Genomic DNA, 26,969 nt, shown 5'->3' with positions numbered 1-26,969 from the left:
GAATCATGGGAGTCGAATCTTTAGCGGAGTCGACTCTCGTTCTATGGATTATGACCGGAGAATGCCATTGGGCGTAATCGATGCTTTGACTTTTATTTACTCAAATGACTCCTGGGCGGATTCTACCATGTGTAGTTGGTTAAAATAACCTTTTCATCAGTCAAAGCTAAACAACTTCACGCGTTAAACACACAGCACATAAGAAGGCGGGGTTGAATTTAAGACCCATTTTATGCAGTTTATTTCGGTTTTCAAAATAAAGGTCTGAAGATCCGAGTTAAATAATGACGTAAATTTGTAGGCCGTGAGTTTCTATTATTTTTCAATTTTAACGGGTCTCGGTTTACACGCAATTTAAATAATAATAATCCAATAAATTGCGCTCTATTTATGCTAATTTGTTTAAAATTCAGTAATGAGAATACACTTCATAAAAATGTACACATACATTTAACAGATTTAACCCTTGCATTTGAATATGATACAGGACAATTTCAACAAAGCCTTTATATAGTGTAGAAAACATCCAATAAAACTTTGTCTTACAGTCTACCAAATGTTCAGGTGTTTTATGTTTTTATCGTCTCACTTTATTTGCACTAGTACATTGTGTGCTTATGGGACAGGTGGACTGTATGATGTTGCAGTGGAATAACAGATTAAAGAGCAGAGAAAGGTCAGAGATTGCCATTTTTTTTATTTTCAAAAAAGTACAAATTACAAAACTTTTATTCCATAATGAAAAATGATCTCCCTACCATACTATATCTACCTCTTTGAACAAACAGGATTGAGTTACAAACGTCTGGTCTCCTAATGGAATATCAGAATGAACATGAATATTTTGTTGTAAATGCACAACAAAAAACTACAGCATTATAGCAATTATAACCTTAAAATATGTAGTGGTCAAATATTTTTCTGTTTGCAAGATTTTGCTGATTCTGAAATGAAACTGATCAGCCTGCTATTCTAGATTGCTACATTAATGTAATAATCTCAGATATTCAGGATTGAACTAGGTTAACCACACTCCACTGTGGTTGCATTAATGTGCATGTTTTATAATAAAACAGTCAGTATATGGATTTTATTGTTAATACTGAAAGGAACAACAAATCCGGGTACCCCTAAAAAAACACACCAGCTGGAACTATAGAGAGTACACCGAATAAACACCAGTATGTTGCCAACAAAATCTTTCCCTTTACTGCCAAATGTCCAAGACTAAACCATGATGGTCCCTTCACCGGCCCAGCACAGTAGCCAGAAGTGCCATCCGAATATACATCCCGTTCTCCGCCTGTCGAAAATAAGCAGCCCGAGGATCCGTGTCCACCTCCGCACTGAAAACAAAATGCGATTACGAGAGACTGCAAACTAAACTTTGTATTCAGCACTCCAGTACATGTAACTTCCGATATTTGACTTGACATTCCTCCTGAAAATTGGATTTTAACCTGACGCTTTGAACAGAGAATACCATACCTGATCTCATTGACTCTGGGAAGAGGATGCATGACCACCATCTTTCTTTTGGCTCCCGTCATGATATGTGGGGTTAGAATAAACTGCCCGAAACACTGTCAGAAAAAGTAAATATTTTAAAAACACGCCATGATGCTTAAGAAATAAAAGATGCAATGATCTCATCAGCAAATTCTCCCACCGCTTTGTACTCTTCTTCAGAGGCGAATCGCTCCTTCTGTATTCTCGTCATGTACAGGACGTCAGTGTCAGGGAGGGCCTCTTCAATGCTGTTAAACTCCTCCTGTGGACATAGTTTAGACACACTTGAGGGAAATACAGCAATGCAAATAATAAGCACCCAAGGAACAGTCCACTCCTGAATTCATATTTTTGATAATGACGCACCTGTTTAATGCCTTTGGAGGCCACAAAGTCAATGATCTCAGCGGGCATGCTGAGGTTCTTAGGGGCCACGTAGCGCAGAGTGATTCTGTATTGAGTGAGAAGTCTAGCCAGAGAATGCACAGTACGCCCATGTTTCAGATCACCAACCATGGTAATCTGAGATTTAAGAAAAAAAGATCCAAAAATTAGAACAAGACCATCATTATAAAACTTTGAGCATCTTGTCCAGAGCAACACTGGCTCAACTTCGAGTGTGAGTTTGAGATGGGATTCTCAGTTTGTTGGTTTCTGTTTGGTGATAGAAATCGCAAGCTAATAGTTTGAGAAGACAGAATATTTTTCCCATGTGAACTCACAGTCATGCCATTGACTGTTCCCAGCTCCTCTCGGATCGTAAAGATATCCAGAAGGGCCTGAGTGGGATGTTCTCCGACTCCATCACCAGCGTTGATCACCGGCCGCCGACAATGCCTTGCTGCGCTCTACAAACCAGAAGCATTTTTTTTTTGTTTAAACTGAGGTACAAAATCAAAAAATTTTTAGCAAACACTAAAATATTTTAATTAAATATAATAATAAATCATGCACTGAGGAATCATGCACAAACAAAAAAGGAATATTTATGAAGAAAATAGTCAATTTAGATGTCATGTCTTAAAGCAATGTCTTTTAAAAGTCTGAGCTCAGTAGTATGGCCCTAGCCAGCTATGAGGTCAACGAGGTGTATATAATAAATGTTGTGAAATAATTTCCTGATATAGAATTAACACTACTTTAGTGTTACAAGGATATTGCACAGCACCAATCGTATTGACACTTCAGCTAACGGTCATAAAGTACAAACTAAGATGTAAGTAGCTAAACATTTAATATTTGACAGCTGTTTTAGGATAGAAATTTGTAACGACTGACAAAAAAATAAATCAGGCAAACGTGTCTAATTTCACCCATTTTAAATTGAAAATAGCCCTATATCATGTCTGTGATTCATGACAAGAAAAATTTAAGCCGTTTTCATCATATTAGGCATACGATTAATAATAAATGTGTACATACTGTACATATTGTGTATAAAATTAATAAACTTGCATTTACCTAACGTTCGTAGCCTTCTAAGAAAATAATTAAAACATATAGGCTAAATATCAGTTGACCCTGTTTACTTTCTTCACTGACACAGGCGAATATAAAGCTCGGCTTTAGGAGGGGAAGAGACAGGGCAAGATAAGCAGACTGAGAGAAAAAGAAAGAGTGATGGAGATGAGTAGAGAGCAGGTATTGACAAATAATCTACTGCCCACTGTCATGGATTTAAAGCTATTTCTTATGTGCATATCAAGAAGGCCTTGATGTCCAAAAAAATTTTTCTCGGGGGACCATGTCCCCGAACCCCTCTATTTACCTCGAATTTGGGACTCTGTGATTATAAAACCATGCATACGGCTCTGGTCAGTATGTTTTTTTTTGTTGATAAATGTATATTTGTATTCATTGAAGATGCATACAAGTCCTCAAAAGTGACAATAAAGACATTTATGAATGTTACACATTTCCTTTTCAAAAGCGCAAGAGACTTTTTCAAAAACATAACTTTAAGCGGTAGTGTACATTTCTTTAAAAATGCATTAACGTGTGGCTCACTTCTACAGCTCCAGGTATGGGGTGGCGCAGAACAATGATATCAGCGTAGCAGCTCATTGTGTGAACGGAGTCGGCCAGAGACTCGCCCTTCTGCGTGGAGGACGTGGACTCGCTGAAATGCACCACTGAACCTCCCAGACGTTGCATGGCTGCTGCGAACGAACTACTGGTGCGAGTGCTCACCTCGTAGAACATAGAGGCCATGACTTTACCCTGGGAGAAGAGGAGCAGAACAGAATTAAATTAAGAGTGTATAAGAACTTTTTCCATCCACGTTCATTTAATCTCCTTCTGCAAAAAGGTTCTGTTTCCAAGGGCCACAGATGCCCATTTCTAAAGGAAGAGATTTCCTGTGACACATCACTGCCAGATTGAACAACATCCTGACTCCAGACTGCGGCTGACTTGAGCAGTTAAATACTCCTGCAGGGGGAGGTTTATGTAATCTTCAAGATGTGACAGAATTGACAGAATGACACTATCAGAAATCAAAAGGTAATGTGGTATACAGGACCGGTTGAATCAAGGTCAAATTGCTCATTCCAATCGGTTCCTTAATGATTCTATTAATTATTTTAGTATGGGACCCACCACCCTAGCCTGGTTAAAACCAGACCATTCTCAGTAGTAACTGAGTTACGGTCTGGCAAAGCTTCATAGACAAATAATTTCCAAAGGGGCGTCACCAACGGGCGTCGCTCAAATGCCTCTAGGCGCAATTGGATAGACCTAAAACCAATCAGAGCGATGAGGGAAATTTTCTCAATATGCGTTCTTGTCTGTACTTGTGTTCTCAAATAGGAAATGTCCCTGGTTTCCATTTCAGAAATCTGGTCACCTTACCTAAACCACATATTAATGTTTAATATATTATTTTTAAAATGTAAACGAAAAGAGGCAGGGTGTTTTATACTTCGTTTTATTATAAATATATAAGATAATCAATGTAGGCCTAGCTACGCGTTGCCTGAACCACATTCGTGTGGCTATTATTATGTTTCATTTTTATTTTTTATGAAACGAGGCAGTTGTGTTTTATGACATATTTCGTACGCAAACTTCTGACTTGCGTCTGTGACTTACCAAGTTTGACTCCGGAGAATGAACTCCCGAGGACGGGAGGACACTAGTCCGCCTACTCTGCTAATGGACAAGCAGCGTTCTTGACAGTATCACTCCATATATATGTAGTGCAGGCAATGCATATGATCTTTAATGCATGTTTAACAAAACGAATTATAAAAAACCCAGCCTCTTTTCGTTTACATTTAAAAAAACACACACACAAAATATAGGCATAATATAGGCTATGATTATCACTGTAATAAATTAAAAATGACACAAAATACAACCCAGTCTCTTTTTGTTAAATGTCAGTTTATGTGTGATCATCAATAGCAATTATAAAAGTATAAGTAAAAGGTATAAGAAGCTATACAATAAATAAAGCAATTCAGTCAAAGTCAGCGCTAGGAGACTACAACGGTAAAGTTTAATATCTTAAAAATATAAAGTAGTGAAACTTCACTTTGCCCTCAGACAAAACGATCTGTCTAGGAACAAATGATAGATTAATGAGAGCAAAGATCAGCCGTTAGATCTACACAAGACGAGACGGTTTAACCACTACAGAGACATCAGAACCAGCGGCAGACGGCAGAAGGACTGGCCGAGGAAAGGCGCCTCTCGTGGGGTTAATGATCGATTGAGCGCCGCTGAACCACTGGAGCTCACAACTCCGAAGACCGCTGATCAAATTTAAAAAAAGGCGCTCTCTTTATGAATAAACCACAGATTTGAGCTTTAAACAACTTCATTCACGCCTGAAAAGGACTTAAAACTATATTTTGTAAAACATTAACACTACCAGAGGGCTCTCGCTAAGACCCATTTGTTTAGCCACCAAAGGGTCAAGCTGGTATCAGACTTTTGCCGAATCCAGTCGGTAAGACAGCGATAACATCTTTTTTAGATATGAAGGCTTCGAGTGTTGTTCTTTGCTCGGGTTTTAACGAAAAGGAAAAGTTTAAATCGCTTAAAACAGACGCGATAGCTGATTCGAACGAGTGATGCTCCACGTACAAATCTGCTTCAATGTCGCTGCGCTGTCGTCATCGTGTAAAGCCCGCCCCAACGTTTCTAATTGGTGCCGCGATTTCTAGGGTTTAGAAATGGGCTTGAATGGGCTCTTTTCCAGACTACTTGCAGAGCAAATCTAAATTTGCCGGAAGTTGTCTGGGTTTTCCCAGGCTACCACCACCCACCTTGAAGGAAGCAAATTGTCCACTGGAGTCATATGAACTATTTTAACGATGCATGTACTAGCTTTCTGGACCTTGAAAGTGTTAATTAAATAGCTGTCTATGGATGGGCCTGATAGCGCTCGGATTTCATCAAAAATATCTTCAGTTGTGTTCCGAAGATGAACGAATGTCTTACGGGTTTGGAATGACATGAGGGTGAGACAATATTTTCATTTTTGGAAATATCGCTTTAACATGGTTCCAGTACATGAATAAGCAGTAAGTTGTTGTACTGATTTAAGTCTCTAAGCCATTAGTTCTCAGTTTTCAATCCGAGATTGTCCTGATGAAAGTATTGACTTGTGATTGAACAAGTCAAGAACCACTCTGACCGATTCAGTCAACAAGTGAATCATTAGACTGCTTCTAACGAACTACTTTTTGACATTAATAGAAAAGAAAAACATTCAGATTCACAAATTGACTACATATTTTATTTATCACTTGATATTTTAAAATAAAAATAAGTGGAGAATTACTTCTACCAATAGTCAATGTACCTTCAAAATATCCAACGATCTCTCTTTCTGCACCATGAGACGAAGAGTATGCGCCACATTGAACAAGTGTGACATCTGAAAGCCCAAGACAGACAGGAAAGATTGATGAGCCACTGTAAATAAAATCCTTTTACATGCATAGAAGCAATATTTCTGGACTCGACAACAGGATAGATAACACGATGTCACCTGTTCCTTGCTGAACTGGCGCACGGACAGGATGTGCTGGCCCACCAGCGGGTGCAGCAGCGGGGAGGTCTGGGGGTGGGGCAGGATCTGCTGTAGCCCGGCTTGAGGTGACAGGATCCTGGCCAGGGGAGGAGGGTGTGCGTATGGCTCTACTGGAGGAGCCAATTCTGATAATGGAAGCAAAAGAACGTCACAATCAGCACTCAATATATCACTGCAGTGTATCAGTCAATCTTGCTTTACACCAATAAGCATGACACTGCAGAAGAGCTCATTGGGATCAACCTGAAATCACAAGGAACAGCATGCAAGCAAAGCATGTGCAACACAGAGAAACAGACCACCATGTCCTGTTTTGAATATGCTTGTGTAAAATATGCCCATGAAATGAATCCAGGAACCAAACACAGATTGGCAGAGAGAACAGAAGGTAAGGATGGCAAAGCTCTGGTAAACATCACTACAAACGTCAAACCTGCATCATACGGTGCTCTTAGTGACACCTCCTCTTCAGCTGGTCAAACATTGAGGCACAAAGTTTGAAGAAATGGATTAGTAACTGTACAATTATAACTATTTTTTAATAAATTATTGCCAATGCACTGTAAAAATGTTTAGTTTTCCAAAAAAGGGCTTGAAAGCTGGAAAAACGAAATATTTTTAGATAACTCAATAAAGCACTTTACTGCACACTAGAGATGAGGATAAACCTGATGGTTAGTATTACCCTTTGATTTTGTAATTATTAAAATCTTATTTGAGTACCACAAATGGAAAAACTCCCAGTAAATACTGTCTAGAATTAAACAAGTTAGTAGAAAAGTTATGTTCAAAGCCACTCAACCAACATTCTTTTATTTGAAACCTGCCATTCATCGTTTTAAATCTTTATGCAAACAAAGTGCATTGTGATGCTAATTTTATTTGTTGGTTTTTGATATAAGATTTGGTGAAATAATTTCAGTGTGTATGAGTACCTTTTGACCATTTCAAGCACATTTGAACAAAACCATGATCACATATCCCAGCTTATAAAAATCTGGCATTAGCAGTATTTTGCATGCATCCAATTTTATATTATTTGGTTATTTCCTAGATGATTTTAAGATAATTAAGAATAAGGAAGGTGGGAAAAAAAAATAGACATGAATGAATTTACAGACTCGGTTGCAGAATCATGAGACATAGATATTGATTTGATAAAACTATACACATCACATGGACGTTACCCAATTCCTTTTGCCATTGTATGGTAGATCTTTTGAAACCTGCATATCAAAAACATTCTTGCTTGAAATGTGATTTTAGACAAGCAAATAGTTCAGCTGAACCATTTCCAAGTTTATAGGACATTCCAGCTCAAACAGACAAACAAATGACTGATGCTAGCAAACAAATACTGCCATTGTCCAAGTGAAGCACTGTCTGAATTTAAGATTTAAAATATTTTTATTGTAAACCGATTACTGACAGTACAGTGGTTCATTTGGCACACAAACTCACGCACAAGCTCTGAGTGAATACATTGCAGGCCCATAGTACCTGGAGGCAGACCAGGATCGGATGCGCGGTGGATACGAGGTGGGAGAATGAAGCGACAATCCCCAGTTGAACGGCGTGGGCTCGGGGCACGGCTACGGACCACATCAACAGATGCTGCCTGACGGGGACGCTCAGGAGTTATTACCTCACTCACACGCTGTGATGAACAAGCATTGTTATTTGTTAGTCAGTACACATTAGAAAGCAAGAGCTGAACCGTGAACAATGCATGGTCAGTGAGTTGAACAATTATGGAATGTTACCTTAGGAGCATCCTTGATCACCTCGGTTGTTCCTGCCGGGGCTGCTGGCCATGACTTCACATCCTGACCATAACCTGGAGGTACCAACACCTTAAGAGAAAAACGAACGATTAAACCTAAAAAATTGAGCATGTGCTCCAGACAAATTTAGGTGGGTGGCTAGTAATTAGATTTGTGAGAAAAGGTACCAAGTACCATACACTATGGTTCAGAAGTTTGGAGTCAGTAAAAAAAAAAAAATGGGAAAGAAATGCTTTCAGCAAGGATGCATTAAATAAAAATAAAAAAATCAATTTTAAAATCCATACTGTTCGTTCTATTCAAAGAATCCACAAAAAAAGAAAAAAGTACAACATTTTCCACAAAATTGATAGCAGCTCAGCTGTTTACAACATTTAGACATGTTTTTTTTAGCACCAAATCAATTAGAATAATTTCTGAAGGGTCATGTGACACTGAAGGCTGGAGTAATTACATTCTAAAATATTAAAATTGAAAAAAGTTATTTTAAATTGTAATAAAATTTCACAACATTAAAATCAAATAAATGCAGCCTTAGAGCACATAGACTTTAAAAATGTATCAAATAAGAAAAAAAAATAGCCAACACCAAATTTGACCGGTAGTGTATACAAGCATTAGCTCTTTACCTGTCCATCAATATAGGCCAACTCTCCCCTGAGCACCACTCTCATGACCTTTCCCTTCACTTTCATGCCCTCGAATGGTGTCCACTTTGACTTGGTGAATTGCATGTGCTTCGGAATAGTCCACTCTTGCTCCAAGTCCACCTGGAAAATTCAAACATCACTTTTGTACTTTCTAGAGCATCACATCAAGTTCAGGCAGCAATTTACTATCTGAACTTTGTAACTGAAATACCTCTACATAAGTGTCTTCTTGAGCAGGAAGAGAGAATATTTTGCTGGGGTTTTCATAGAGCCTCTTGATGATGTCATCAATGGTAAGGCGACCCTCACTGACAGCTGTGAGCAGCAGAGGAAGCATGGTCTCCAGACCCGGGTAACCTGGAGGTGGTTTCTCAGAGTTCTTCTCCTCTACTGAATGAGGGGCTGCAAGTAAAAAAAAATACATAAATGTATAATGGCCACACCTGAGCAGTTCTTGGATGCTTATATTTAGCATTTTATTCATGTACACGACCATTCAAATTTGGGCTCAGTAAAGTAAGAAAAGTCAAATTGATCAAAAGGACTTTTAAATAGTTCAATATTTCTTAAAATACTTTTAAATAGTATTTAAATAAAGAATATTTCTATTTCAAATAAATGTCGTTCTTTTGAACTGTCTTTTCATCAAAGAATCTCTTTTCACAAAAATATTTTAATAAGCAGCACAATGGTTTTCAAAATTGATAAGAAATGTTTCTTAATCACCAAATAGCATAGTCTCAAATCTCAAGTCTGATTTATTTATAAAGAAATCATTTAGAATTATTTCTGAAAAATTCAGAAAATTCAGCCTTGCTATCACAGGAATACATTATATTTTAAAAACGTATTAAAATAGAAAAGTTATTGTAAATTGTATTTTCACAAAATTACCATTAAAAACTATTTTTTTTAATTAAAAAAGCAAAATTGCAAAACAACCCTAAATCTTTTAATTGTACTATACGAGTAAGCCTGACAACAAAAAGGTTTTTTTTAAGGCGTTATGTAAATAAATACTAAAGTATTTTACTCTTTAAAATACTAATGCATTTAGATTAAGTTTAAATGTATAAGTCAGAAGTTAGCTTCAATGTCAAGATAGTTTGAAAAGAGATCTGAAGGTTTAGTTTGAACTCAAAAATAAAGCCTATTATAATAGAATATTGTGTAGGACTGTGCCAGTTTCTAGGACTGGGCATAGCTTGAAAGTTTTTTTTTTGATCAACCACAGGAAGGCATGTCTGTCTAAACAATTTGAAAATATATAGAACACTAGGAAAGAACAGTCCGAAGGTCTGTACAGGGTCTTGATGTAGCTTTAAAGTTCATGCTGAATTTTAAAGTCTTTAAAACAATTTTGGTCTCAAGTTAGTGTTTTTGAAATTGTCAAGCCAACATAAATAGTTGCCTGAAAGGCATAGCAGAGAAATCTGATCCTATTATTACCGTGGTCTGTTGCGAAACAGTCAATGATGTCTATATTTTCCCACAATGCCTCCATGTCCTCACGTGTACCCAGCATGGGCCGTACTTGTGCCCTGTCCTTCCCAATGGTAGGCACATTATCTTCGCACAGGAAGAGATGGTGAGGAGCCACTTCACACGTCACCTGGATACCCTTTTGTTTAGCAGCTCGAATGATCAGAATCTGAGAAACAACACATGATTTTAGTTGGTTACAAAATCACAGGAACATGTAAAGAAGGTTTGACCATGAAGGTCAAATAAAATGCAGTTGTTAGACCACCACAAACAACAAGGATTCTTACCTCTTCTTTCTTGGCTACATGGCAAATATGAACGGGTCTCTGATACAGCTGCGCTACCATCAAGATTGCCGCCACTGTCTGCTTCTCAGCATGTGCCACAATGGGGAAGTGCTTTGGCCACTTTTCAAAGTGCTGCATACAAAGAAAATTATATTCAAGATGTGACATGACAAACTGCATCACCAAAAATAAAATAAAATGGATACATTTAAAATAAATATATTTTGAAATATTTAAAATTAAATTTAAATGAAATAATATTTTTTTATTTTAAATATCTATTTTATATTATTTTAAATCATTGCATACATTTAAAATAAAAAAAACGTCAAACAGGTTTCCTCAGGTCTAGTTTACCTCCATCCACAGAGAAACATTGTCCATTTTTAAAGTGGAGTATGTGTCATTCAAGTACATCTTCAGACCAGCTGTAGAGCTCGCAATGGACGGAAGTAGTGTGGCGTTGTCTGATGACGCCCCCACGAAAAGAGCATAATCACAGCGGCAGCCGGCCTTGGCAAGCTTGACATATTCATGACAGAAAAAGCAAAAAAGCATAAACCCAACTTCCCCATTTGTTTTCATGTTAACAACCAACCAAATCTGTCATTTGTTGACGTTACCTTCTGTGCATTAGTGAAGGAGCTGGGGTCAATGATTGCAGGGTTAGTGTTGGGCATAGCGCAAACCATGGTGATTCCTCCAGCCAAGGCGGCAGCTGTGCCTGAAGAGAAGTCCTCTTTATGGGTGGCACCAGGCTCCCGCAGATGCACATGGACATCAATCAAACCTTTCGACATAGAACCATCATTTAACCATCTGAATTTATTTGTTTTGACAATTAAAAAATATAATCTGAAAGGTCGCTGCCATACTCACCAGGTAAACGGATGAGTTTCTGTGAAGTCATGCTGTCTATATGCGTCTTTACACGAGGAGCCCGGCCAATTTGCCCCAGAGCCTGCCAACCACACATACATTTCAATCTTACAAGTTAAGGCTACAACAGCGTGTAGTTGACTTCAAAGCTTTTCAACAATGTGAGCGTGTCACTGCTCACCTGAACAAACAGCTTGGTGCATTTGATGTCAGTGATGAGTGGTACAGAGTAGTCAATGGCCATACGACGAGTGCGGTAACCTTTGGTCACAAAGGAGGACAAGCGTCTTCCACCAGAGTTCCTCATAGACAGATTGATGACCAAGTCAAAATGGTTTTCCTCTAGATAGTCCATGATGTTTCTTTGCTTGTCCTTATTATGGCAGTCACTCTCCTCTTCAAAAGGCCAGTCCACTGCCATCACCTGATCAGAGACAGATAAACAAATGGAAATCCTAAAACAGCATACTATGCCTGCTCAAATACAATTTTTTTTTTTTTTACATTTTAAGCACTAGATATTTTACAGTATGTTATGTTATGCTATTTTACCTTAACTCCATGTTCAGTGTAATAGTCAGCGGTGCCTAGACTGGCATACAAGTTATAACCCAAACTCTCCAAAGTCTGGACTGTGGGCAGAAGCTCGCTTTTATTCTGAAAGAATAATAAATAAAAAACTTGATTTATACATTCTCTAAAGAAAGCGAGAGTGAATGTGCACCACTATAATACAGTGTTGTGGGTAATTCCAAGGGTGTTGCCATGTAGTTGCTAATGTGTTCTAAGTAGTTTTAAATATGCTGATATGCATATGCTAAGGTGATCTGCAAGGTTGCTTCTATGGAAGTCAATGGCTACCATCAACCGTCTGGTTACCAACATTCTTTAAAATATCTTCTTTTGTGTTTAACAGAAGAAAGGAACTTGCACCGGTTCAGAAGAAAAGTTAGCAAGTTAGCATACAAAAGTGGACTTATACGCAACCCAACTCAAGTGAGTCAACAGAGTCATGCTGTAAAGTAACTCGTTACCTTGTAACTACCAATAGAGAGGAGAATATTCTGTTTAGGGATTTTGAAGCCGGTGCTGAGCATGGCTTTTAGATAGGCCTCATATCTGTTCTCCCCAAAGCAGGCCACTTCTCCAGTGCTGGTCATTTCAACACCTAAAACCACATCTGCTCCAGCCAGCCGTGAGAAGGAGAACTGCGGAACCTGAGGGCCACACACAGATGTAGATCTTGGAAAACACTGGGATAGTTCAGTTCAAGTATTTCCATCAAAAACAGACATCATCGAGAGTTAACAGACATTGTGAAGCTTGTTACCTTAACTCCCACAATGCCAGTTCCCCTCATCAGCCCAACAGCCTCAACTTCCTCTCCCAATATGACTCTTGTTGCTAGGGCAACAAGATCGACACCAAGTGTTTTGGACACATAAGGGAACGAACGTGAAACTCGCACGTTGCATTCTATCACCTTCAGCTGATCATCCTGTTGACAAACACACGCAATTTAAGTTCAGAAGCATTTTGAAACATATCCTAACTTTAAAAAAACCTGCATACACTCAAACTCACCTTGGCAATGAGCTGTAGGTTGAAGGGGCCGGTGACCTGAAGCTCCTGGCCGATAGCATGAACGATCATCTTAATGCGCTCCATGGTTTTCTGGTTGATGTCCTGAGGGGGAGTCACCAGCGTAGCATCTCCAGAATGTACCCCTGCGTTCTCCACATGCTCAGACACCGCTATGGCAATGACCACTCCATCACAGGCCACGGCATCCACATCTATTTCCTGATGGCCATACATCACATATAACAAAATTAAGTGCACAAAGCTTGCCACCACATCAGCGGTACTAATAAAGAGTACAGAATTCAAATCTTACACACAAGGATCAGTGTTGTTATTGTTAACTAAAATATATATTTGTGTAAGCTTTAATTAGCTTTGAAAATTCGAACACAATTCTCATTAATTGAAAAAGCTGAAATAAAATAAAATACAAATATTAACAGAACAAGCACTAAAATGAATAACTGAAACAAATAAAAAATAAATTGATGCTAAATAGAAATATAAAAAAAATACTTAAAATAAAATTAAAAACCCAAGATATAAAAATAAAAGCCAATTCAAATATTAATAAACAATATAATGGTATGTAAATAATAGTAGAATAATACCAAGGATGCACCAATATTAAAATGATGGCCGATACAATGTTTTATTTTTTGGCCGATAAATGGCTGATATTCAAAGTCTATAATATTTGGTACAAAAAAACAACAAAAAAACAACAAAAAAAAGTTGTATAATTTTAAAAGTAAATTTAGATATTACAACGTTAGACTCAAAATGAATATCCCTTTTCAATACAGTAAATAAATTCTAAAGGTAAACCAAATGTAAAAATAGGGAAAATAAGCATGCATAAATAAGCAAATATCTGATATCAAATAAACTGATACAAATGCATAATAAATAACCACACACACACACACACACACACACAAACAGGTAACAGTATTCTACATATATATTGAGCATGCCTAATTACACAGTCACATTGGAAGTTTTCATACAATCTTTCTCTTCCATTCCCAACTTGAGCAACTGGAAAAGCAAAAGCGTTTGGCATGAAATTAAGCTATTGTACAACATTCACATCTCTGGTTATGGCAGCAGTAAAAACATGTTCAAACTAGCAATGTATAACTTCCCACGAAATGACTGTATAACCCAGTAATTAACTCGTCACTCTCGTAAAATACACACATATATTTTACAGAGAACTGGGTGTGAAAAAGTCTGTAAAAACATCTCCCTCTTTTTGTTGACTAACCTTGGCTTCCTGAATGAATTTGGAGATAACGACAGGGTATTCCTTTGACACTGCAACAGCGCTGGTCAGGAACTTTTCCAGGTCAGTATCCGAGTAGGCAACGTTCATAGCAGCCCCGCTGAGAACATACGAAGGCCTCACCAAACAGGGGTAACCCACGGTCTCACAGAAACCTACTGCAGACTACAAAAGAAATGTAGGTCATTTGAAGTTATATACAATTACAGAAGAACTTTTAGAGTGTTCTTGGTATTCCTTGAAGTTGAATGAATTCCCTTTATAACGTACATCAATATCAGAGAGCTCTTTCCATCGGGGCTGGCTGATTCCTATGGTGTCCAGCATCCTGGAGAATTTGAAGCGGTTCTCCGCAGAGTCAATGAACTCAGGTGAGGTGCCCAGGATCCTGCACTGCTGTCTATGCAAGGACATGGCGATGTTGTTGGGCAGCTGACCACCCATGGACAGAATAATTCCCTCTGGGTTCTCCATCTCATATATGTCCATCACTACCTGTGATCAAAAGCAGTTGTACAAATATAATAAACTGAAATAATAAAAAAAACTAAAATCTTAATTATACTAAAATGGCACTGATCATTGATAAATGCTACTTTAGACACATTATAATGTACAGTATAAAAGATGGATATTCAATTTGAGATTTGTTTTGCATTAATAATTTAACAATACTGTAAAGAGTTTAAAAGATCAACTTCAAGTCAGCATTCGACAAATGGCAAAAATCAATCAAAATGAAATAAAAATTCCAGCATTAAATCTATTAAATATCAGCTATTAAAAGATAGGGTACATATTTCCTTTACATTACATTATCAGCACAACTGCTGCTGATAAACACGCTTAAGATCCATATTCATTTCTTACCTCAAAGGAGATCTCATCAAAATACAGTCTGTCACACATATCATAATCTGTGCTGACTGTTTCTGGGTTGTAGTTCACCATAATGGTTTTGTATCCCATCTGTGAAATATATAGTTCATAAATACACGCTGAAATTCACAAATGTATGGTTTTATATTTCCTGCATTAATTCAAGCCACATAAAGGTGCCTTTTACACTTAATACAGATGGCTCACCTTCCTCAGCTCCATAATACACCCAACAGCACACCAATCAAACTCCACGCTGCTTCCGATGCGGTAAACCCCTGAACCGATCACCATGACATGGGGCTGCTCGAAGACCACATCGCTTTCTGAGCCATTATAGGTAAGGTACAGATAGTTGGTGTAGGCAGGCCACTCGGCGGCCACTGTGTCAATCTGTTTGACCACCGGAAGAATCTTCCAGTCTCGCCTCAACTTCCTCACAGCCAGCTCAGTGCTGAAGTGGGGGAAAGAGCAGGAACCTTACAGATTTTGACATCTACTGCAGCTCATTTGACCTAATCCTTGTACAAACAAGTCTTGACACTTAAAAACAGTTTGATTTTGCAAAAGAAACATCAAAAGCAGAAAGCTTTATATCTGCGATTCATTGCACAAGCACATTTCCTGGTACCTTTGCACAGCTTGGGCAATCTGTTTGTCAGAGAAGCCCAGCTGCTTGGCTTTCCTCATGACTTCAGATGGCATTGCACTCTCATCCTGATTATACATCTCCAGAAGCTTCTCGTGGTCTGCAATGTTCTTCATTTTATGCAGAAACCAGTGGTCTATCTTGGTCAGCTCATAGAGCCGTTCAACTGTGTAGCCGGCACGCAGCGCAGCCGCCAAAACAAAGATGCGCTTGTCTGTGGGTGTCTGCAACTCCTGAGATACAAGACAAAATATTTCATGTTTTCATGTATAATTTTTTTTCAGCCTTTTGCATCTGACTTGGGAGTGAGATGGAGGATCTGTATCTTCAGTACAAACCTCTTCGGACACTGGTTTGATGGTGTGATCGAAACCAACGCAGTTCTCATCCACCATTCTCAAAGCTTTCTGGAAGGCCTCTTCAAAGCTGCGGCCGATGGCCATCACTTCTCCTAAGATGGAAGAGAGAGCTGAATGAGTTCACAACATACTGGATATTTGTGATCTAAAAGAGAAGCTGATAAACAAGAACAAATATTTTCCTATAATATGTAACTTTACCATTTAACACAATGGGTTTAAAAAATATATATATAAAATCGCCATTTTGTCAATTAAAACGTTTAAAGAATTCAAACTACGCTATTTGAAAATGCACACTTTTGAACAACATGTGATGCATTGAAAATACCACTTTTAAAAAGACAAATGGCCTATAAAATTAAAAGATTTTAAAGAGGTCCCTCTTAATAACCAATCAAATTAAGGCTTAATATCACATTTATCAAATGAACAAAATAAGGCTTTAAATGGTAATATACGCTAATATAAAATGCAAAAAAAAATAAAAAAAAATTGTTTGTATATATATATATATATATATATATATATATATATATATATATATATATATATATATATAGAAAACATTGGTTCAAAATATTGCAAAATGGGTAAATCCAACCAAACCCCATTACTTGTGCCTGCTGGACTACGCTCCTATAAATGCAGTGTAATGTGTTTGAGAGTTATTTTAGTAACTATATAATATTTTAGTACTTATTAGTTTGAATAAGCATTATTTTTACTTTTGTATTTTCAGTTGTCATTTTTATAAGTTTCTCCTTTAATTTAGATTTCAGCTTTATTTTTTTCTTTGTCATTTTAGTACTTGAAATGTAGTAGTACTTGATGTATTTATTATGCATTTGATATTTAATTGTCAAGGCAAAATGTCTAATTAGTTTTTTCTTTAAGGATTTCCATTTAACATCTTTTATTATTTCAGCTTTATTAAAAATGAACAAAAACAAATTAATAGTTTTAATAGTTAAAATTAACACTATTGAGAATTATAATATACAGATCTCTGCTGCAATTTTTTTTTTCACGTAGGATGCTCACCAACACTCTTCATGGAACTGCCAATTGTAGTGCTGACTCTAAGGAACTTGCTCAAATCCCAGCGAGGAACCTTCACCACACAGTAATCCAGGCTAGGCTCAAAGTTGGCTGTAGTAGAATTCGTCACTGAATTCCTGGAAAACAGCCACTTTTAAGCAACTTTGAAAATAACAATACTTAAACATTACAATTGCATTCAGAATCAGTACAATAGATCATTTTAATGAAAGAACTCACTTGAGCACGGGCAGAGGGATTCCCAAGCCGAGTTTAGCAGCCACATAGGCCAGAGGGTAACCTGTGGCCTTACTGGCCAATGCAGAGCTTCGTGAGAGACGAGCGTTGACTTCAATGATGTAGTACTGCCAAGACATGAGCATGAGATTACGGGATGACCACAACTTCCTAAAACCCATTATTCATGGATGATATAAGTGACTGAATTACCTGCTCGGACTCAGGATTTAGGGCATACTGAATGTTGCACTCCCCCACAATTCCCAAGTGGCGAACAACTTTGATGGCCGTGTTTCTCAGCATATTGTATTCATAGTCGTTCAGTGTCTGACTAGGAGCAACCACAATTGACTCCCCAGTGTGGATTCCAAGAGGATCGATATTCTCCATGTTACAAACCTAGATAAAAAGAAAGCCTGGTAATATAAGCCTGGATACTGGTAAAATGTGAAGGCACTGTAAATCATTTTGGATTAAAGTACAAGTCTAAATGTCAGAATAAGAGGGAAACCACAGGTCGGTGCGCTTCGTACCGTAACACAATTGTCATAGGCGTCCCGCACCACTTCATACTCAATTTCCTTCCAGCCTTTAAGCGATTTGTCAACCAGGACTTGTGATGTGTGAGCAAAGGCCTGGGTGACCAATGTGATCATTTCCTCTCTATTATTGGCAAAGCCTGAACCCAGTCCACCCAGGGCAAACGCAGAACGGACCAGAACGGGATACGAGAGTCTTTCAGCAGCAGCCACTGCCTATAGGAAACACAAATTGTTGGACCAAGCATTGAGAATTTTACTAAACGTATTTTAATAGTAATAAAAGCACAATCTGGATATAGCCTTGTTAAAAATAAAATTAATAATATTAATAATAGTATTATTACTACTTGTCGTATGACAATTGGAACAATACGACTATATAAAATACACACACACACACACTTTACAATAAAGGTCTCATTTGTTAACATTAACAAAGATTAATAAATACCGTAACAAATGTATTGCTCACTGTAAGTTCATGTTAGTGAATACATTAATTAATGTTAGTTAATAAAAATCCAGCTTTTCGTTACTTGTTCATGTTAGTTCACACACAGTGCATTAACTAATGTTAACAAATTCCATAGAAGTATTGTTAATTCTTGGTTCATGTCAACTAAAGTAGTTAAATAATGTTAAGTAATGAAACCTTATTGTAAAGTGTTACCAATAACGCTACTCAACTTAGTAAAGAATAATTACTTTCTAGATAATATTTGTATTTGTTTTGGCTTTAGTAGAAAGACAAATAAAGGCCAATTTAGTATTGGCTAACAGATGTTGCCTTTTATTTACCATACTATTTCCTAGTGCTGGGCGGTATATCGGTTCATACCGAATACCGGTGTTTATTTTTGTTATGATATGAATTTTGATGATACCGCAATATCTATATATTTCGCTTAAACAACGTTCAGAACGCGGCACAGCTGTTTGAGAGGGGTCCCATTTCACTGTTGCGCTGTAGTGAGGACACAGCTTAGATAGCATTACAGCCTATGGCTGAATCCGTAATCGTCCCCTGAACCCTCATTCACTATTTCCTAAGTTATCCACTAATATAGTTCACTTGAAGGAGTGAATGAAAACGAGTGAGTGAATTCAGACAGCCGTTGTGTGTACATTGGATTCTAGTCAATCTACTGCAGTATTTCCTCTCTCAATCAGTATAAAATATGGTTAACATTCGTTAACGTGTTATATTGAACAAAATATATCTTCATATACCTTGAAACAGGTATAATTTAGAAAAATACAGTGTTATAAATGTTTGGTCATGCCACCCAGCACTACTATTTCCTATAGCATTAATGGGTCTCTATACATGAAAATATATAGGGCTTTATGTTTTAGGAAGAGAGTCCCTTGCAAGTGAATCATAATAACCAAAAATCCTAGACATAAAAACATTATGAGATGTAGATTAATGAGCTAACCTGTTCAACAGACATGGCCGCTTCACTGGGGGCAACATGCTCATTGATTTCCTCCATCTTCTCCACAAATATCTTCCTGTCTTCAGTCATCTCTATGGAGGCCACTGGGGTTCCAAGCACACGCACTTTGTATTTTTCCAGCACTCCTTGCTTAGTGAGCTCCACACCACAGTTCAAGGCCGTCTGACCTCCGAATGTGAGCAACACTCCATCTGGACGCTCGTTCATTATCACCTATTTGAAGGGCGGGAGGATAGAGCTAAAAAGCTAAACAAAATCTGTCATGGAAAGAATGCCTTGTAAATTACTCTGGGATGGACAGCTTTCTCCTACCTGTGTCACATAATCTGGTGTGATCGGGAGGAAGTAAACTTTGTCTGCCAGGCCCTTTGAGGTTTGTACTGTGGCAATGTTTGGGTTGATAAGAATGGTTTGGATGTTCTCCTCTTTTAGAGCTTTTATAGCCTGAAAAGAAATACATTTTGGGAAAAGGTGCTTGTTAATTTGAACAATCTTGGTTAGTTTGTTACACTGATGATTATATTTCTCCTGTAATGTTGGCTTTCCAGATTCAGTCGTAAGCTTCTTTTACATAATCATTCAGAGACAAAGAAAATTTCAAATTAATGGAGAAAACAATAATAAACAGCTGGCTTGCAAGATGCACTCTTTAATTTGCACTCCAAGCAGTCTAAAGGGTTCTTCTTTGATACTCACCTGAGATCCAGAATAGTCAAACTCTCCAGCTTGTCCAATGGAAAGCCCTCCTGAACCTAGAACCAGAACTTTACGAGGTCGAACAAACGCTTCCGGGTCAGGAGATCCAGGGAAAGTGAGGTGCTCTGTTAGTCTTTGCTTAACTGTATAAAAGATTACCGTTTGTGAGTAATTAGTCAAATAGTCAAACAAGTATGCAAACAACCCTATAGGAATTATGATTGCTTTACAGGCATACGTCATAACAGATCACCTGATTTTCCAGCTTTGCCCTCTTTTGCATCTTTGACTGTATCCAGAAACACATCAAAGAGACTAACAAGGTCTGTGGGACCTGCCATGTGTTCAGGATGGAACTGGACACTGAAAATGTAATAATACGGTTTACAAGTTTATCAACTTAATGCATTAAAACCATTTATACTGTATGTATATAAACAAAACACACATGAGAAATGAAGGCAAACCTGAATAGTGGTTTGTGGTTATGAACAATGCCCTCAATGGTTTGGTCATTGGCATTTGTGAAGAGCACATCCCAGTCTTCGGGGAGAGTTTGGGGATCCACAGCAAACCCATGATTTTGAGACGTGATGAAACAGCGATTTGTTCCTTTATGGATGCAGGGCTGGTTATGGCCACGATTACCATACCTATAATACACAGGGAACATGAAGTTGTAGCTTTTAAAATTCACAAGAAGATGCATTGCTTCACAGACATTAACCATCTTCTGAATGAAGCTGCTGACTATCTGCTTCTAAAGAAAGGGCTGTAGATTGGCATCACTTTCGGCCTTGAGCACAAGCAAACAAGGCAACTATCCCAGGACTCTTAGAAAAACACAGCCGCTTATCCCAGGAGTAACGCAGTGGCTCCGGTCTAGACGGCTGAGCTCAGCATAAACTAGATTTCACACCATGTTGGTTTTTCATGAAAACTGGAATGGCATGGTAAAAGGCAAGGAACCAGCCTTTTGTTCCTCTGCAATCCCTATAATGCACTGACCATAACGTGATGCTTTTTGGTTCAGTTAGACTGCAAAAATCCTATCATTTTTATTCTGAACCGTTATCTTGTTTTTAACTAGTTCAATTTCCCTGAGAACAAATTGAACACGATATTAAGACTGGTTTCAAATCGTATCTTGAGCATTATAGTATTAAAAGTATTTAGGATTAGGAAATTTCCCTGTGTTATAACAGCATTAAAAATTAATATTTTACTTTTAATTATTTCTATATGCAATTTTAACAACACGCATATGCTACCCATACATTTTCATATTTATCCTTACCTTAATTAAAAGTCTATTAAAGAGATACCACGTTTAAAAAAGTTGTTTTTACACCCTCAAGTCATTCCAAAACTGTATGACTTTCTTCTGCAGGACACAAGATATTGAGAAACATCTCAGTCTTCCATACAATGAAAGTCAATAGTTTACAATGTTGTTTGGTTTCCAACATTCTTCAAAATATTGTATTTTTTGTTAAGTCCATTATATGGAGAAAAATCCTGGAATGTTTTCATCAAAAATCTTAAATTTCTTTTTGACTACAGAAAAAAAGACATGGACATCTTGGATGACATGGGGGTGAGTAAATTATCAGCAAAAGTTTATTTAAAAGTGAACTAATCCTTTAATACTCAGTGGAAAGTGAAAAAGATTAATGGATTGCTTACTTCATTTTGTACGTTTTTGCGCCAGTGACTAAAGATAGCAGCTGATTGCCCAGACATATCCCAAAGACAGGTTTGGGATTCTCCACACATGCCACCTTCCGTATATTCTCTACAGTCTCCTTACAGTACTCTGGATTGCCAGGGCCATTGCTGATGAACAACCCATCAAAGTCTGGAGAGAAACAGAAGCAACACAGAAGTGACAACATTTTCATTTATTGAAATAGCAGACGACACATTATCTTTAAAATGTATATAAAACATCCTTCTAAGGGCTGTGCGACTAATCGTAATTGAGGCAAAATGATTATTGTAGCACTGCCACATTTAGCAGTGCACTTTCATTCCTCCCGTAAGCCAAACGTAACGGGCAAATCACCCGAACACACAAGTTGTAAATGCAGTCAACTGTTGCTAAACTTCGGAACGTGACTGATATTAAACAGTGCACAGTAAGCTGCGAAAGAAACGCTGTTCCCCAAGCGGCACAGAACGCGCATGTATACTTTTGGCTTTGGATTCATGCCTAAACAGTCAAATAGCCTACACACTAAAACGTCAATGCCGTTTTAGTAGGCATCCTCGTAAACTCTTTGATTTAGTGATTGTAAACAGTTAAGAGAGAAAAACGCGAGAGTAACAGGATAAGTATATTGGATCAGTGCATTCGCTTTTAATGTGACAGCAGCCTAATATTCCTGCTTCAGTCCATGCTCAGACATCTTCCTGAAAAACTTAAAGCACTGTTTATTTACTCTGTACTTTGTTCTGTAGTATTTATTTGTCTATTTTGTTTATTCTTATTGTATTGCTGACTGTTTAGTTGTCTTCTGTAACCGTTTTGATGATCTTTTACTTAGCTACATTAGTTAACCTAGTATTAGTCTTTGCTGAAATAGTCTACAGATAATTGTGAAATTTTTACTGATACCTAAAATTACTCGTATCAAAAGACATGATCATATCACCCACCAATAATCATGTTAAATAATTGTGATTTCAATATTGACCAAAATATTCAAATTATGTTTTTTTTGCCATAATCAAGCACATCCATCAACAATATATGGAAAACAGCACCATGGCTCACCATTGCTATCCAGAGGATGATCCCAGGGGACAACAGTGACCCGGGCACCTCTCTGGCACAGGCAACGGATCTGGTTGTATTTTATGCCACAGTCTATGGCAGTGATTCTTACTGTTCCGTTTGGATTAAAAACCTTTGGTTCCTGTTGGCATAAATAACATAAGGAATAAAATGTCATTAAACAAAATTTAAAATCACATTAAAATTGATCGGAAAACATTTATCAAAGCTAGCCACCTACTTTCATGGAAACTTCTTTAACAAGGTTTCGGGTGTCTGGATTGTCAAACGGAATGCTGTTGGCTGAAGTTCCTTCCACCACAAGTTTCCCCAACATGGTTCCCTTTTCTCTGATCTTTTTGGTCAAGCGTCGAGTGTCAACCCCTGATTTCACAGGAAGAATAATTTTTGTATTTCAGATTAATGCTAGAACCTTAACCAAATGCCATGCTTTACTTTGTATAAATCAAAGCCTGCACTGACTGACCTTCGAGTCCAGGGATGCCTTGCTCTCGCAGCCACTGATCCAGAGACTTGGCAGAGCTCCAGTGACTGGGATTCTCAGAGACCTCCCCAACAATGAGAGCAGCAGCATGGATTCTGGAAGATTCAAACCACTAGACCACAAAGAGGAACATTTAGAAGAAACCATACCAGTATTACTAAAATAATCTGTTTTAGAAGAATGATGTACTATTAAGAAGACTACATGGGTACAAGAAAGGGAAAAAAAAAACCTTGCTGAGTCCAAACTCTCCATCCTCATCTTTAGGAACGCCATAATTGCCAATCAACGGGTACGTCAGAGTAAGTATTTGAGACTTGTAAGAGGGATCTGTGAGAGCCTCTGGATAACCCACCATTCCTGTCTGGAAAACTAAGGACACACAATGTATGACTTTGGGATATCAAAAGTACTGGTACATCTGTACAAACATTTATATGACAGTTTACTTAAATGTATACTTGGAAAAATATTACTGATTTAAAGGGAACATGACATTGTTTTGATTTAATGTGTAGTAATGTAACTTGATTACATTTGATAAACAAGCCTTGATAGAATATTAATTGCTGTGCTATCAAATTGTATCAAGAAAAGGGTCATTTTTACAGGTTTTGTTATTTCATCACTATCCTAGTAGTACTGGTTGGGGTCAGTGTGATATAAGAGGGGTTGTCATTCCATGTCTAAATTAATAATGAGCATGAAAACAACTCTGACCTTCAAATGTGTCTGATGCATTTAGTTGTGTTTGTCTTAGCCTTCAAAGAAAAACATTTATACAAACTTTTGGACACACCTACTTGTTCTTTATTATTAACATTTCCCACATTTATTGTATATGGAGGACTAGGAAGGACACTCAAATTAAGGATTAAGTCATTTAATCATTTCAAACTAGGGCTGCATGCGGTTACATTATAGATGTAATACTTACACCCATAATTGCAAAAACACAAATTATATGAAAAGAAAACTTTTAATTTAATTTAATGCATATACTGCATGTACAGTTGTGGTCAGAATTGGCACCCCAGGTAAATATGACCAAAGATGGCTGTAAAAATTAATCTGCATTGTTTATCCTTTTGATCCATCATTCAAAAATGTGATTTCATTGAAATAAAAATGGAAATAAAATGTTTTTCTCCAAAAACACATTGGCCACAATTATTGGCACCCCATAACTGTTTTATGAGTTCTGTTTCACAGGAGAATAAATATGAGGAAACAGAAAGGCCAAATTCCCTTAATCATTCATCACAATGAGTAAAACCAAAGAATATAGTTCTGATGCACGGCAAGGAGGAGAGTTTGAGTGGCCAAAGACCCTCCTAGGATCACAGATGGAGAATTGGGGTCAGAAAAATTCAAACAACGCCTACATCACATGTTTGGGAGGGATTCAAGAAAAATCCTTCTTGCTCATCCAGAAACAAACTCCAGCATATTCAGTTGTCAGACGCGACTGGATATTCAAAAGGGACCTGGTTCTGTGGTCAGGTGAAACTCTAAAAAGAGCTTTTTGACAGCAAACCCATCAGATGAGGTTTGGTGCAAACAGGGATAAAAAGTACCCCATGCCCACGGTTAAAAATACTGCTAGATGTTGTGGGCCTATTTTTTAGCTGGAGGTCCTGGACATCTTGTTCAGATTCATGGCATCATGGATTCTAGCCAATACCAACAGATAAAAAAAAATCAAAACCTAAACAGCCTCTGCTAGAAATCTTATAATGGGCCATGGTTGGATCTTCCATCAGGACAACAATCTACAAAGACTAACATCAAAATCAACACACAAATGTGTCACGGAGGACACAATGAAGCTTCTGTCATAACCATCCCAGTTCCATGACAACCCTATAGAAAATGAGTGGGGTGCACTGAAGAGAAGAAGCACCAACAGGGAGCTGGGAATCTGAAGGATCTGGAGAGATTCTGTATGAAGGAATGGTCTCTGATCTCTTGTCAGGTGTTCGTGTTCTCCAAACTTATCAGGCATTATAGAAGAAGACTCAGCTGTTATCTTGGCAAAAGGGGGTTGCAAAAAGCATTTAATAAAAGGCTGCCAATAATTATGGTGAACGTGTTTTGGAGAAAAACATTTATTTCATAATGTGATAACTGTATACATATGTATATAAGTGTTGCTATAAACAAAACAAAATTGTGACGGTGTGCTTTTTAAACAACATTGAAGGAAGCATATTCCGAACATTTGCGTTTTTTCTATTAATTATTTTACATTAAAAATATGGGGACTATTAAACACTCGGAAAAATAATATGGCAAGACAAAATATCACGAACTTGTGTCTAACGATTTACCACACTGGACAAAGAATGAACCAGAAAAAATGCTGGGAAGTCATAAATGTGGCGCCAACGTGCTAGTAAAGTAAGTTAGCTACTAGCGAGTGTTCCCTTTAAAACTTTTAGCGCGAAACAGACACGTGTAACTTACTTCGTGCTCAACGTATTTATTCATCACTTTCCGGTTACAGGAAATGACAAGTGTATTATAAGGAGCAGTGGCAGAAAATAGGGCTGACAGGGACACATATTTCCAGTACATTTCCTTTGATTTCACTTACCAACTTCACCAGACACTGAGGATACGGCACCGAACAGACGGCCTTTAAATTCTGTCCCGTCCTCCAATACTAAAGTTGCCATTTTCTCCGACATGACTAAGTGTTAGTACTTCTAAAAGCAAAAAGAATCACAGCGAATATCTAACGCTTAAACGTTTGTGAACCGAAGTGAATGCCCCGTAGTGCGTATGTTTTCCCTTTTCGCTGAAGGTCCCACGTGAAAGCCACGCTGCTCAAGGTGATGTTCGCCCGATGCGGATAAAATATATGCGAACTTAGATATCGCAATCTAGGCCAAAAACCATGCTGTCCTGATGTAAAGTTAGACGGAGCTCATTGGCCGGTAGCGATGTTTTAAGTGGGCTAAAGCCAAAAGAGTTCAGATCAATAGTGAGAAGTCCACGCTCTGCTCCAGTCACAGCAGCGTGGAGCCGTGCGCGTAAACTTCAGCTGGTTTTATGCATGCGTACAAAACCACTGCGAGCGTCAGCACGTCAAAAGGAGGGGGATGGTCTGACCTAATGCAGGATGCTTTATTAAAAAAAATGACAATGAGGCTTCACCTTGTTTATTTTACCTGTGGGCAGTCGGGGAATAATAATAAAAAATAATAATAATGTGTATCTCGTGGATTTTAACCTTTAGGCTTTAAGCGAATCTTAGGGGTCCAAGTTAGCCCCCAAAATAAAATAAAAATATTATTGTGTTATGGCTACAAA

The 26,969-nt window shown here is 37.8% G+C and overlaps 1 protein-coding gene across 3 annotated transcripts; it reads right to left on the bottom strand.

The window, feature by feature from the left end:
* Window positions 1-677: 677 nt before the first annotated feature.
* Window positions 678-26,738, bottom strand: cad (carbamoyl-phosphate synthetase 2, aspartate transcarbamylase, and dihydroorotase). 3 transcript variants are annotated; one of them, XM_079831869.1, is made up of 45 exons: window positions 26,251-26,702; window positions 23,887-24,026; window positions 23,637-23,766; window positions 23,391-23,533; window positions 23,150-23,291; window positions 22,060-22,231; window positions 20,841-21,026; window positions 20,627-20,736; window positions 20,374-20,516; window positions 19,990-20,121; window positions 19,657-19,890; window positions 18,209-18,430; window positions 17,886-18,074; window positions 17,676-17,800; window positions 17,439-17,572; window positions 16,374-16,486; window positions 16,018-16,268; window positions 15,594-15,840; window positions 15,378-15,476; window positions 14,778-15,002; window positions 14,490-14,672; window positions 13,220-13,438; window positions 12,966-13,133; window positions 12,670-12,852; window positions 12,188-12,292; window positions 11,817-12,059; window positions 11,636-11,717; window positions 11,380-11,546; window positions 11,114-11,278; window positions 10,757-10,888; window positions 10,434-10,635; window positions 9,196-9,386; window positions 8,964-9,104; window positions 8,314-8,403; window positions 8,051-8,207; window positions 7,738-7,776; window positions 6,984-7,022; window positions 6,509-6,675; window positions 6,320-6,394; window positions 3,517-3,729; window positions 2,232-2,357; window positions 1,876-2,031; window positions 1,670-1,771; window positions 1,489-1,583; window positions 679-1,346 (listed from the first exon to the last, which is right to left on the bottom strand). In XM_079831869.1, exons 1-45 carry the CDS (start codon window positions 26,342-26,344, stop codon window positions 1,247-1,249), a joined length of 6,771 nt encoding a protein of 2,256 aa, XP_079687995.1. In that variant the 5' UTR covers window positions 26,345-26,702; the 3' UTR covers window positions 679-1,246. The 3 variants fall into 3 exon arrangements, with proteins under 3 accessions (XP_079687993.1, XP_079687994.1, XP_079687995.1); XM_079831867.1 differs by lacking the exon at window positions 7,738-7,776 and having other exon boundaries at window positions 678-1,346; XM_079831868.1 differs by lacking the exons at window positions 6,984-7,022; window positions 7,738-7,776 and having other exon boundaries at window positions 678-1,346; window positions 26,251-26,738.
* Between the last annotated feature and the right edge of the window lie 231 nt (window positions 26,739-26,969).

This window comes from Gobio gobio (genome assembly GCF_949357685.1).
Source record: "Gobio gobio genome assembly, chromosome: 12".
NCBI classification, from domain to species: domain Eukaryota; kingdom Metazoa; phylum Chordata; class Actinopteri; order Cypriniformes; family Gobionidae; genus Gobio; species Gobio gobio.
The sequence above is the reverse complement of the archived record's forward strand: the minus strand, read 5'-3'. Positions and strand labels throughout refer to the sequence as shown.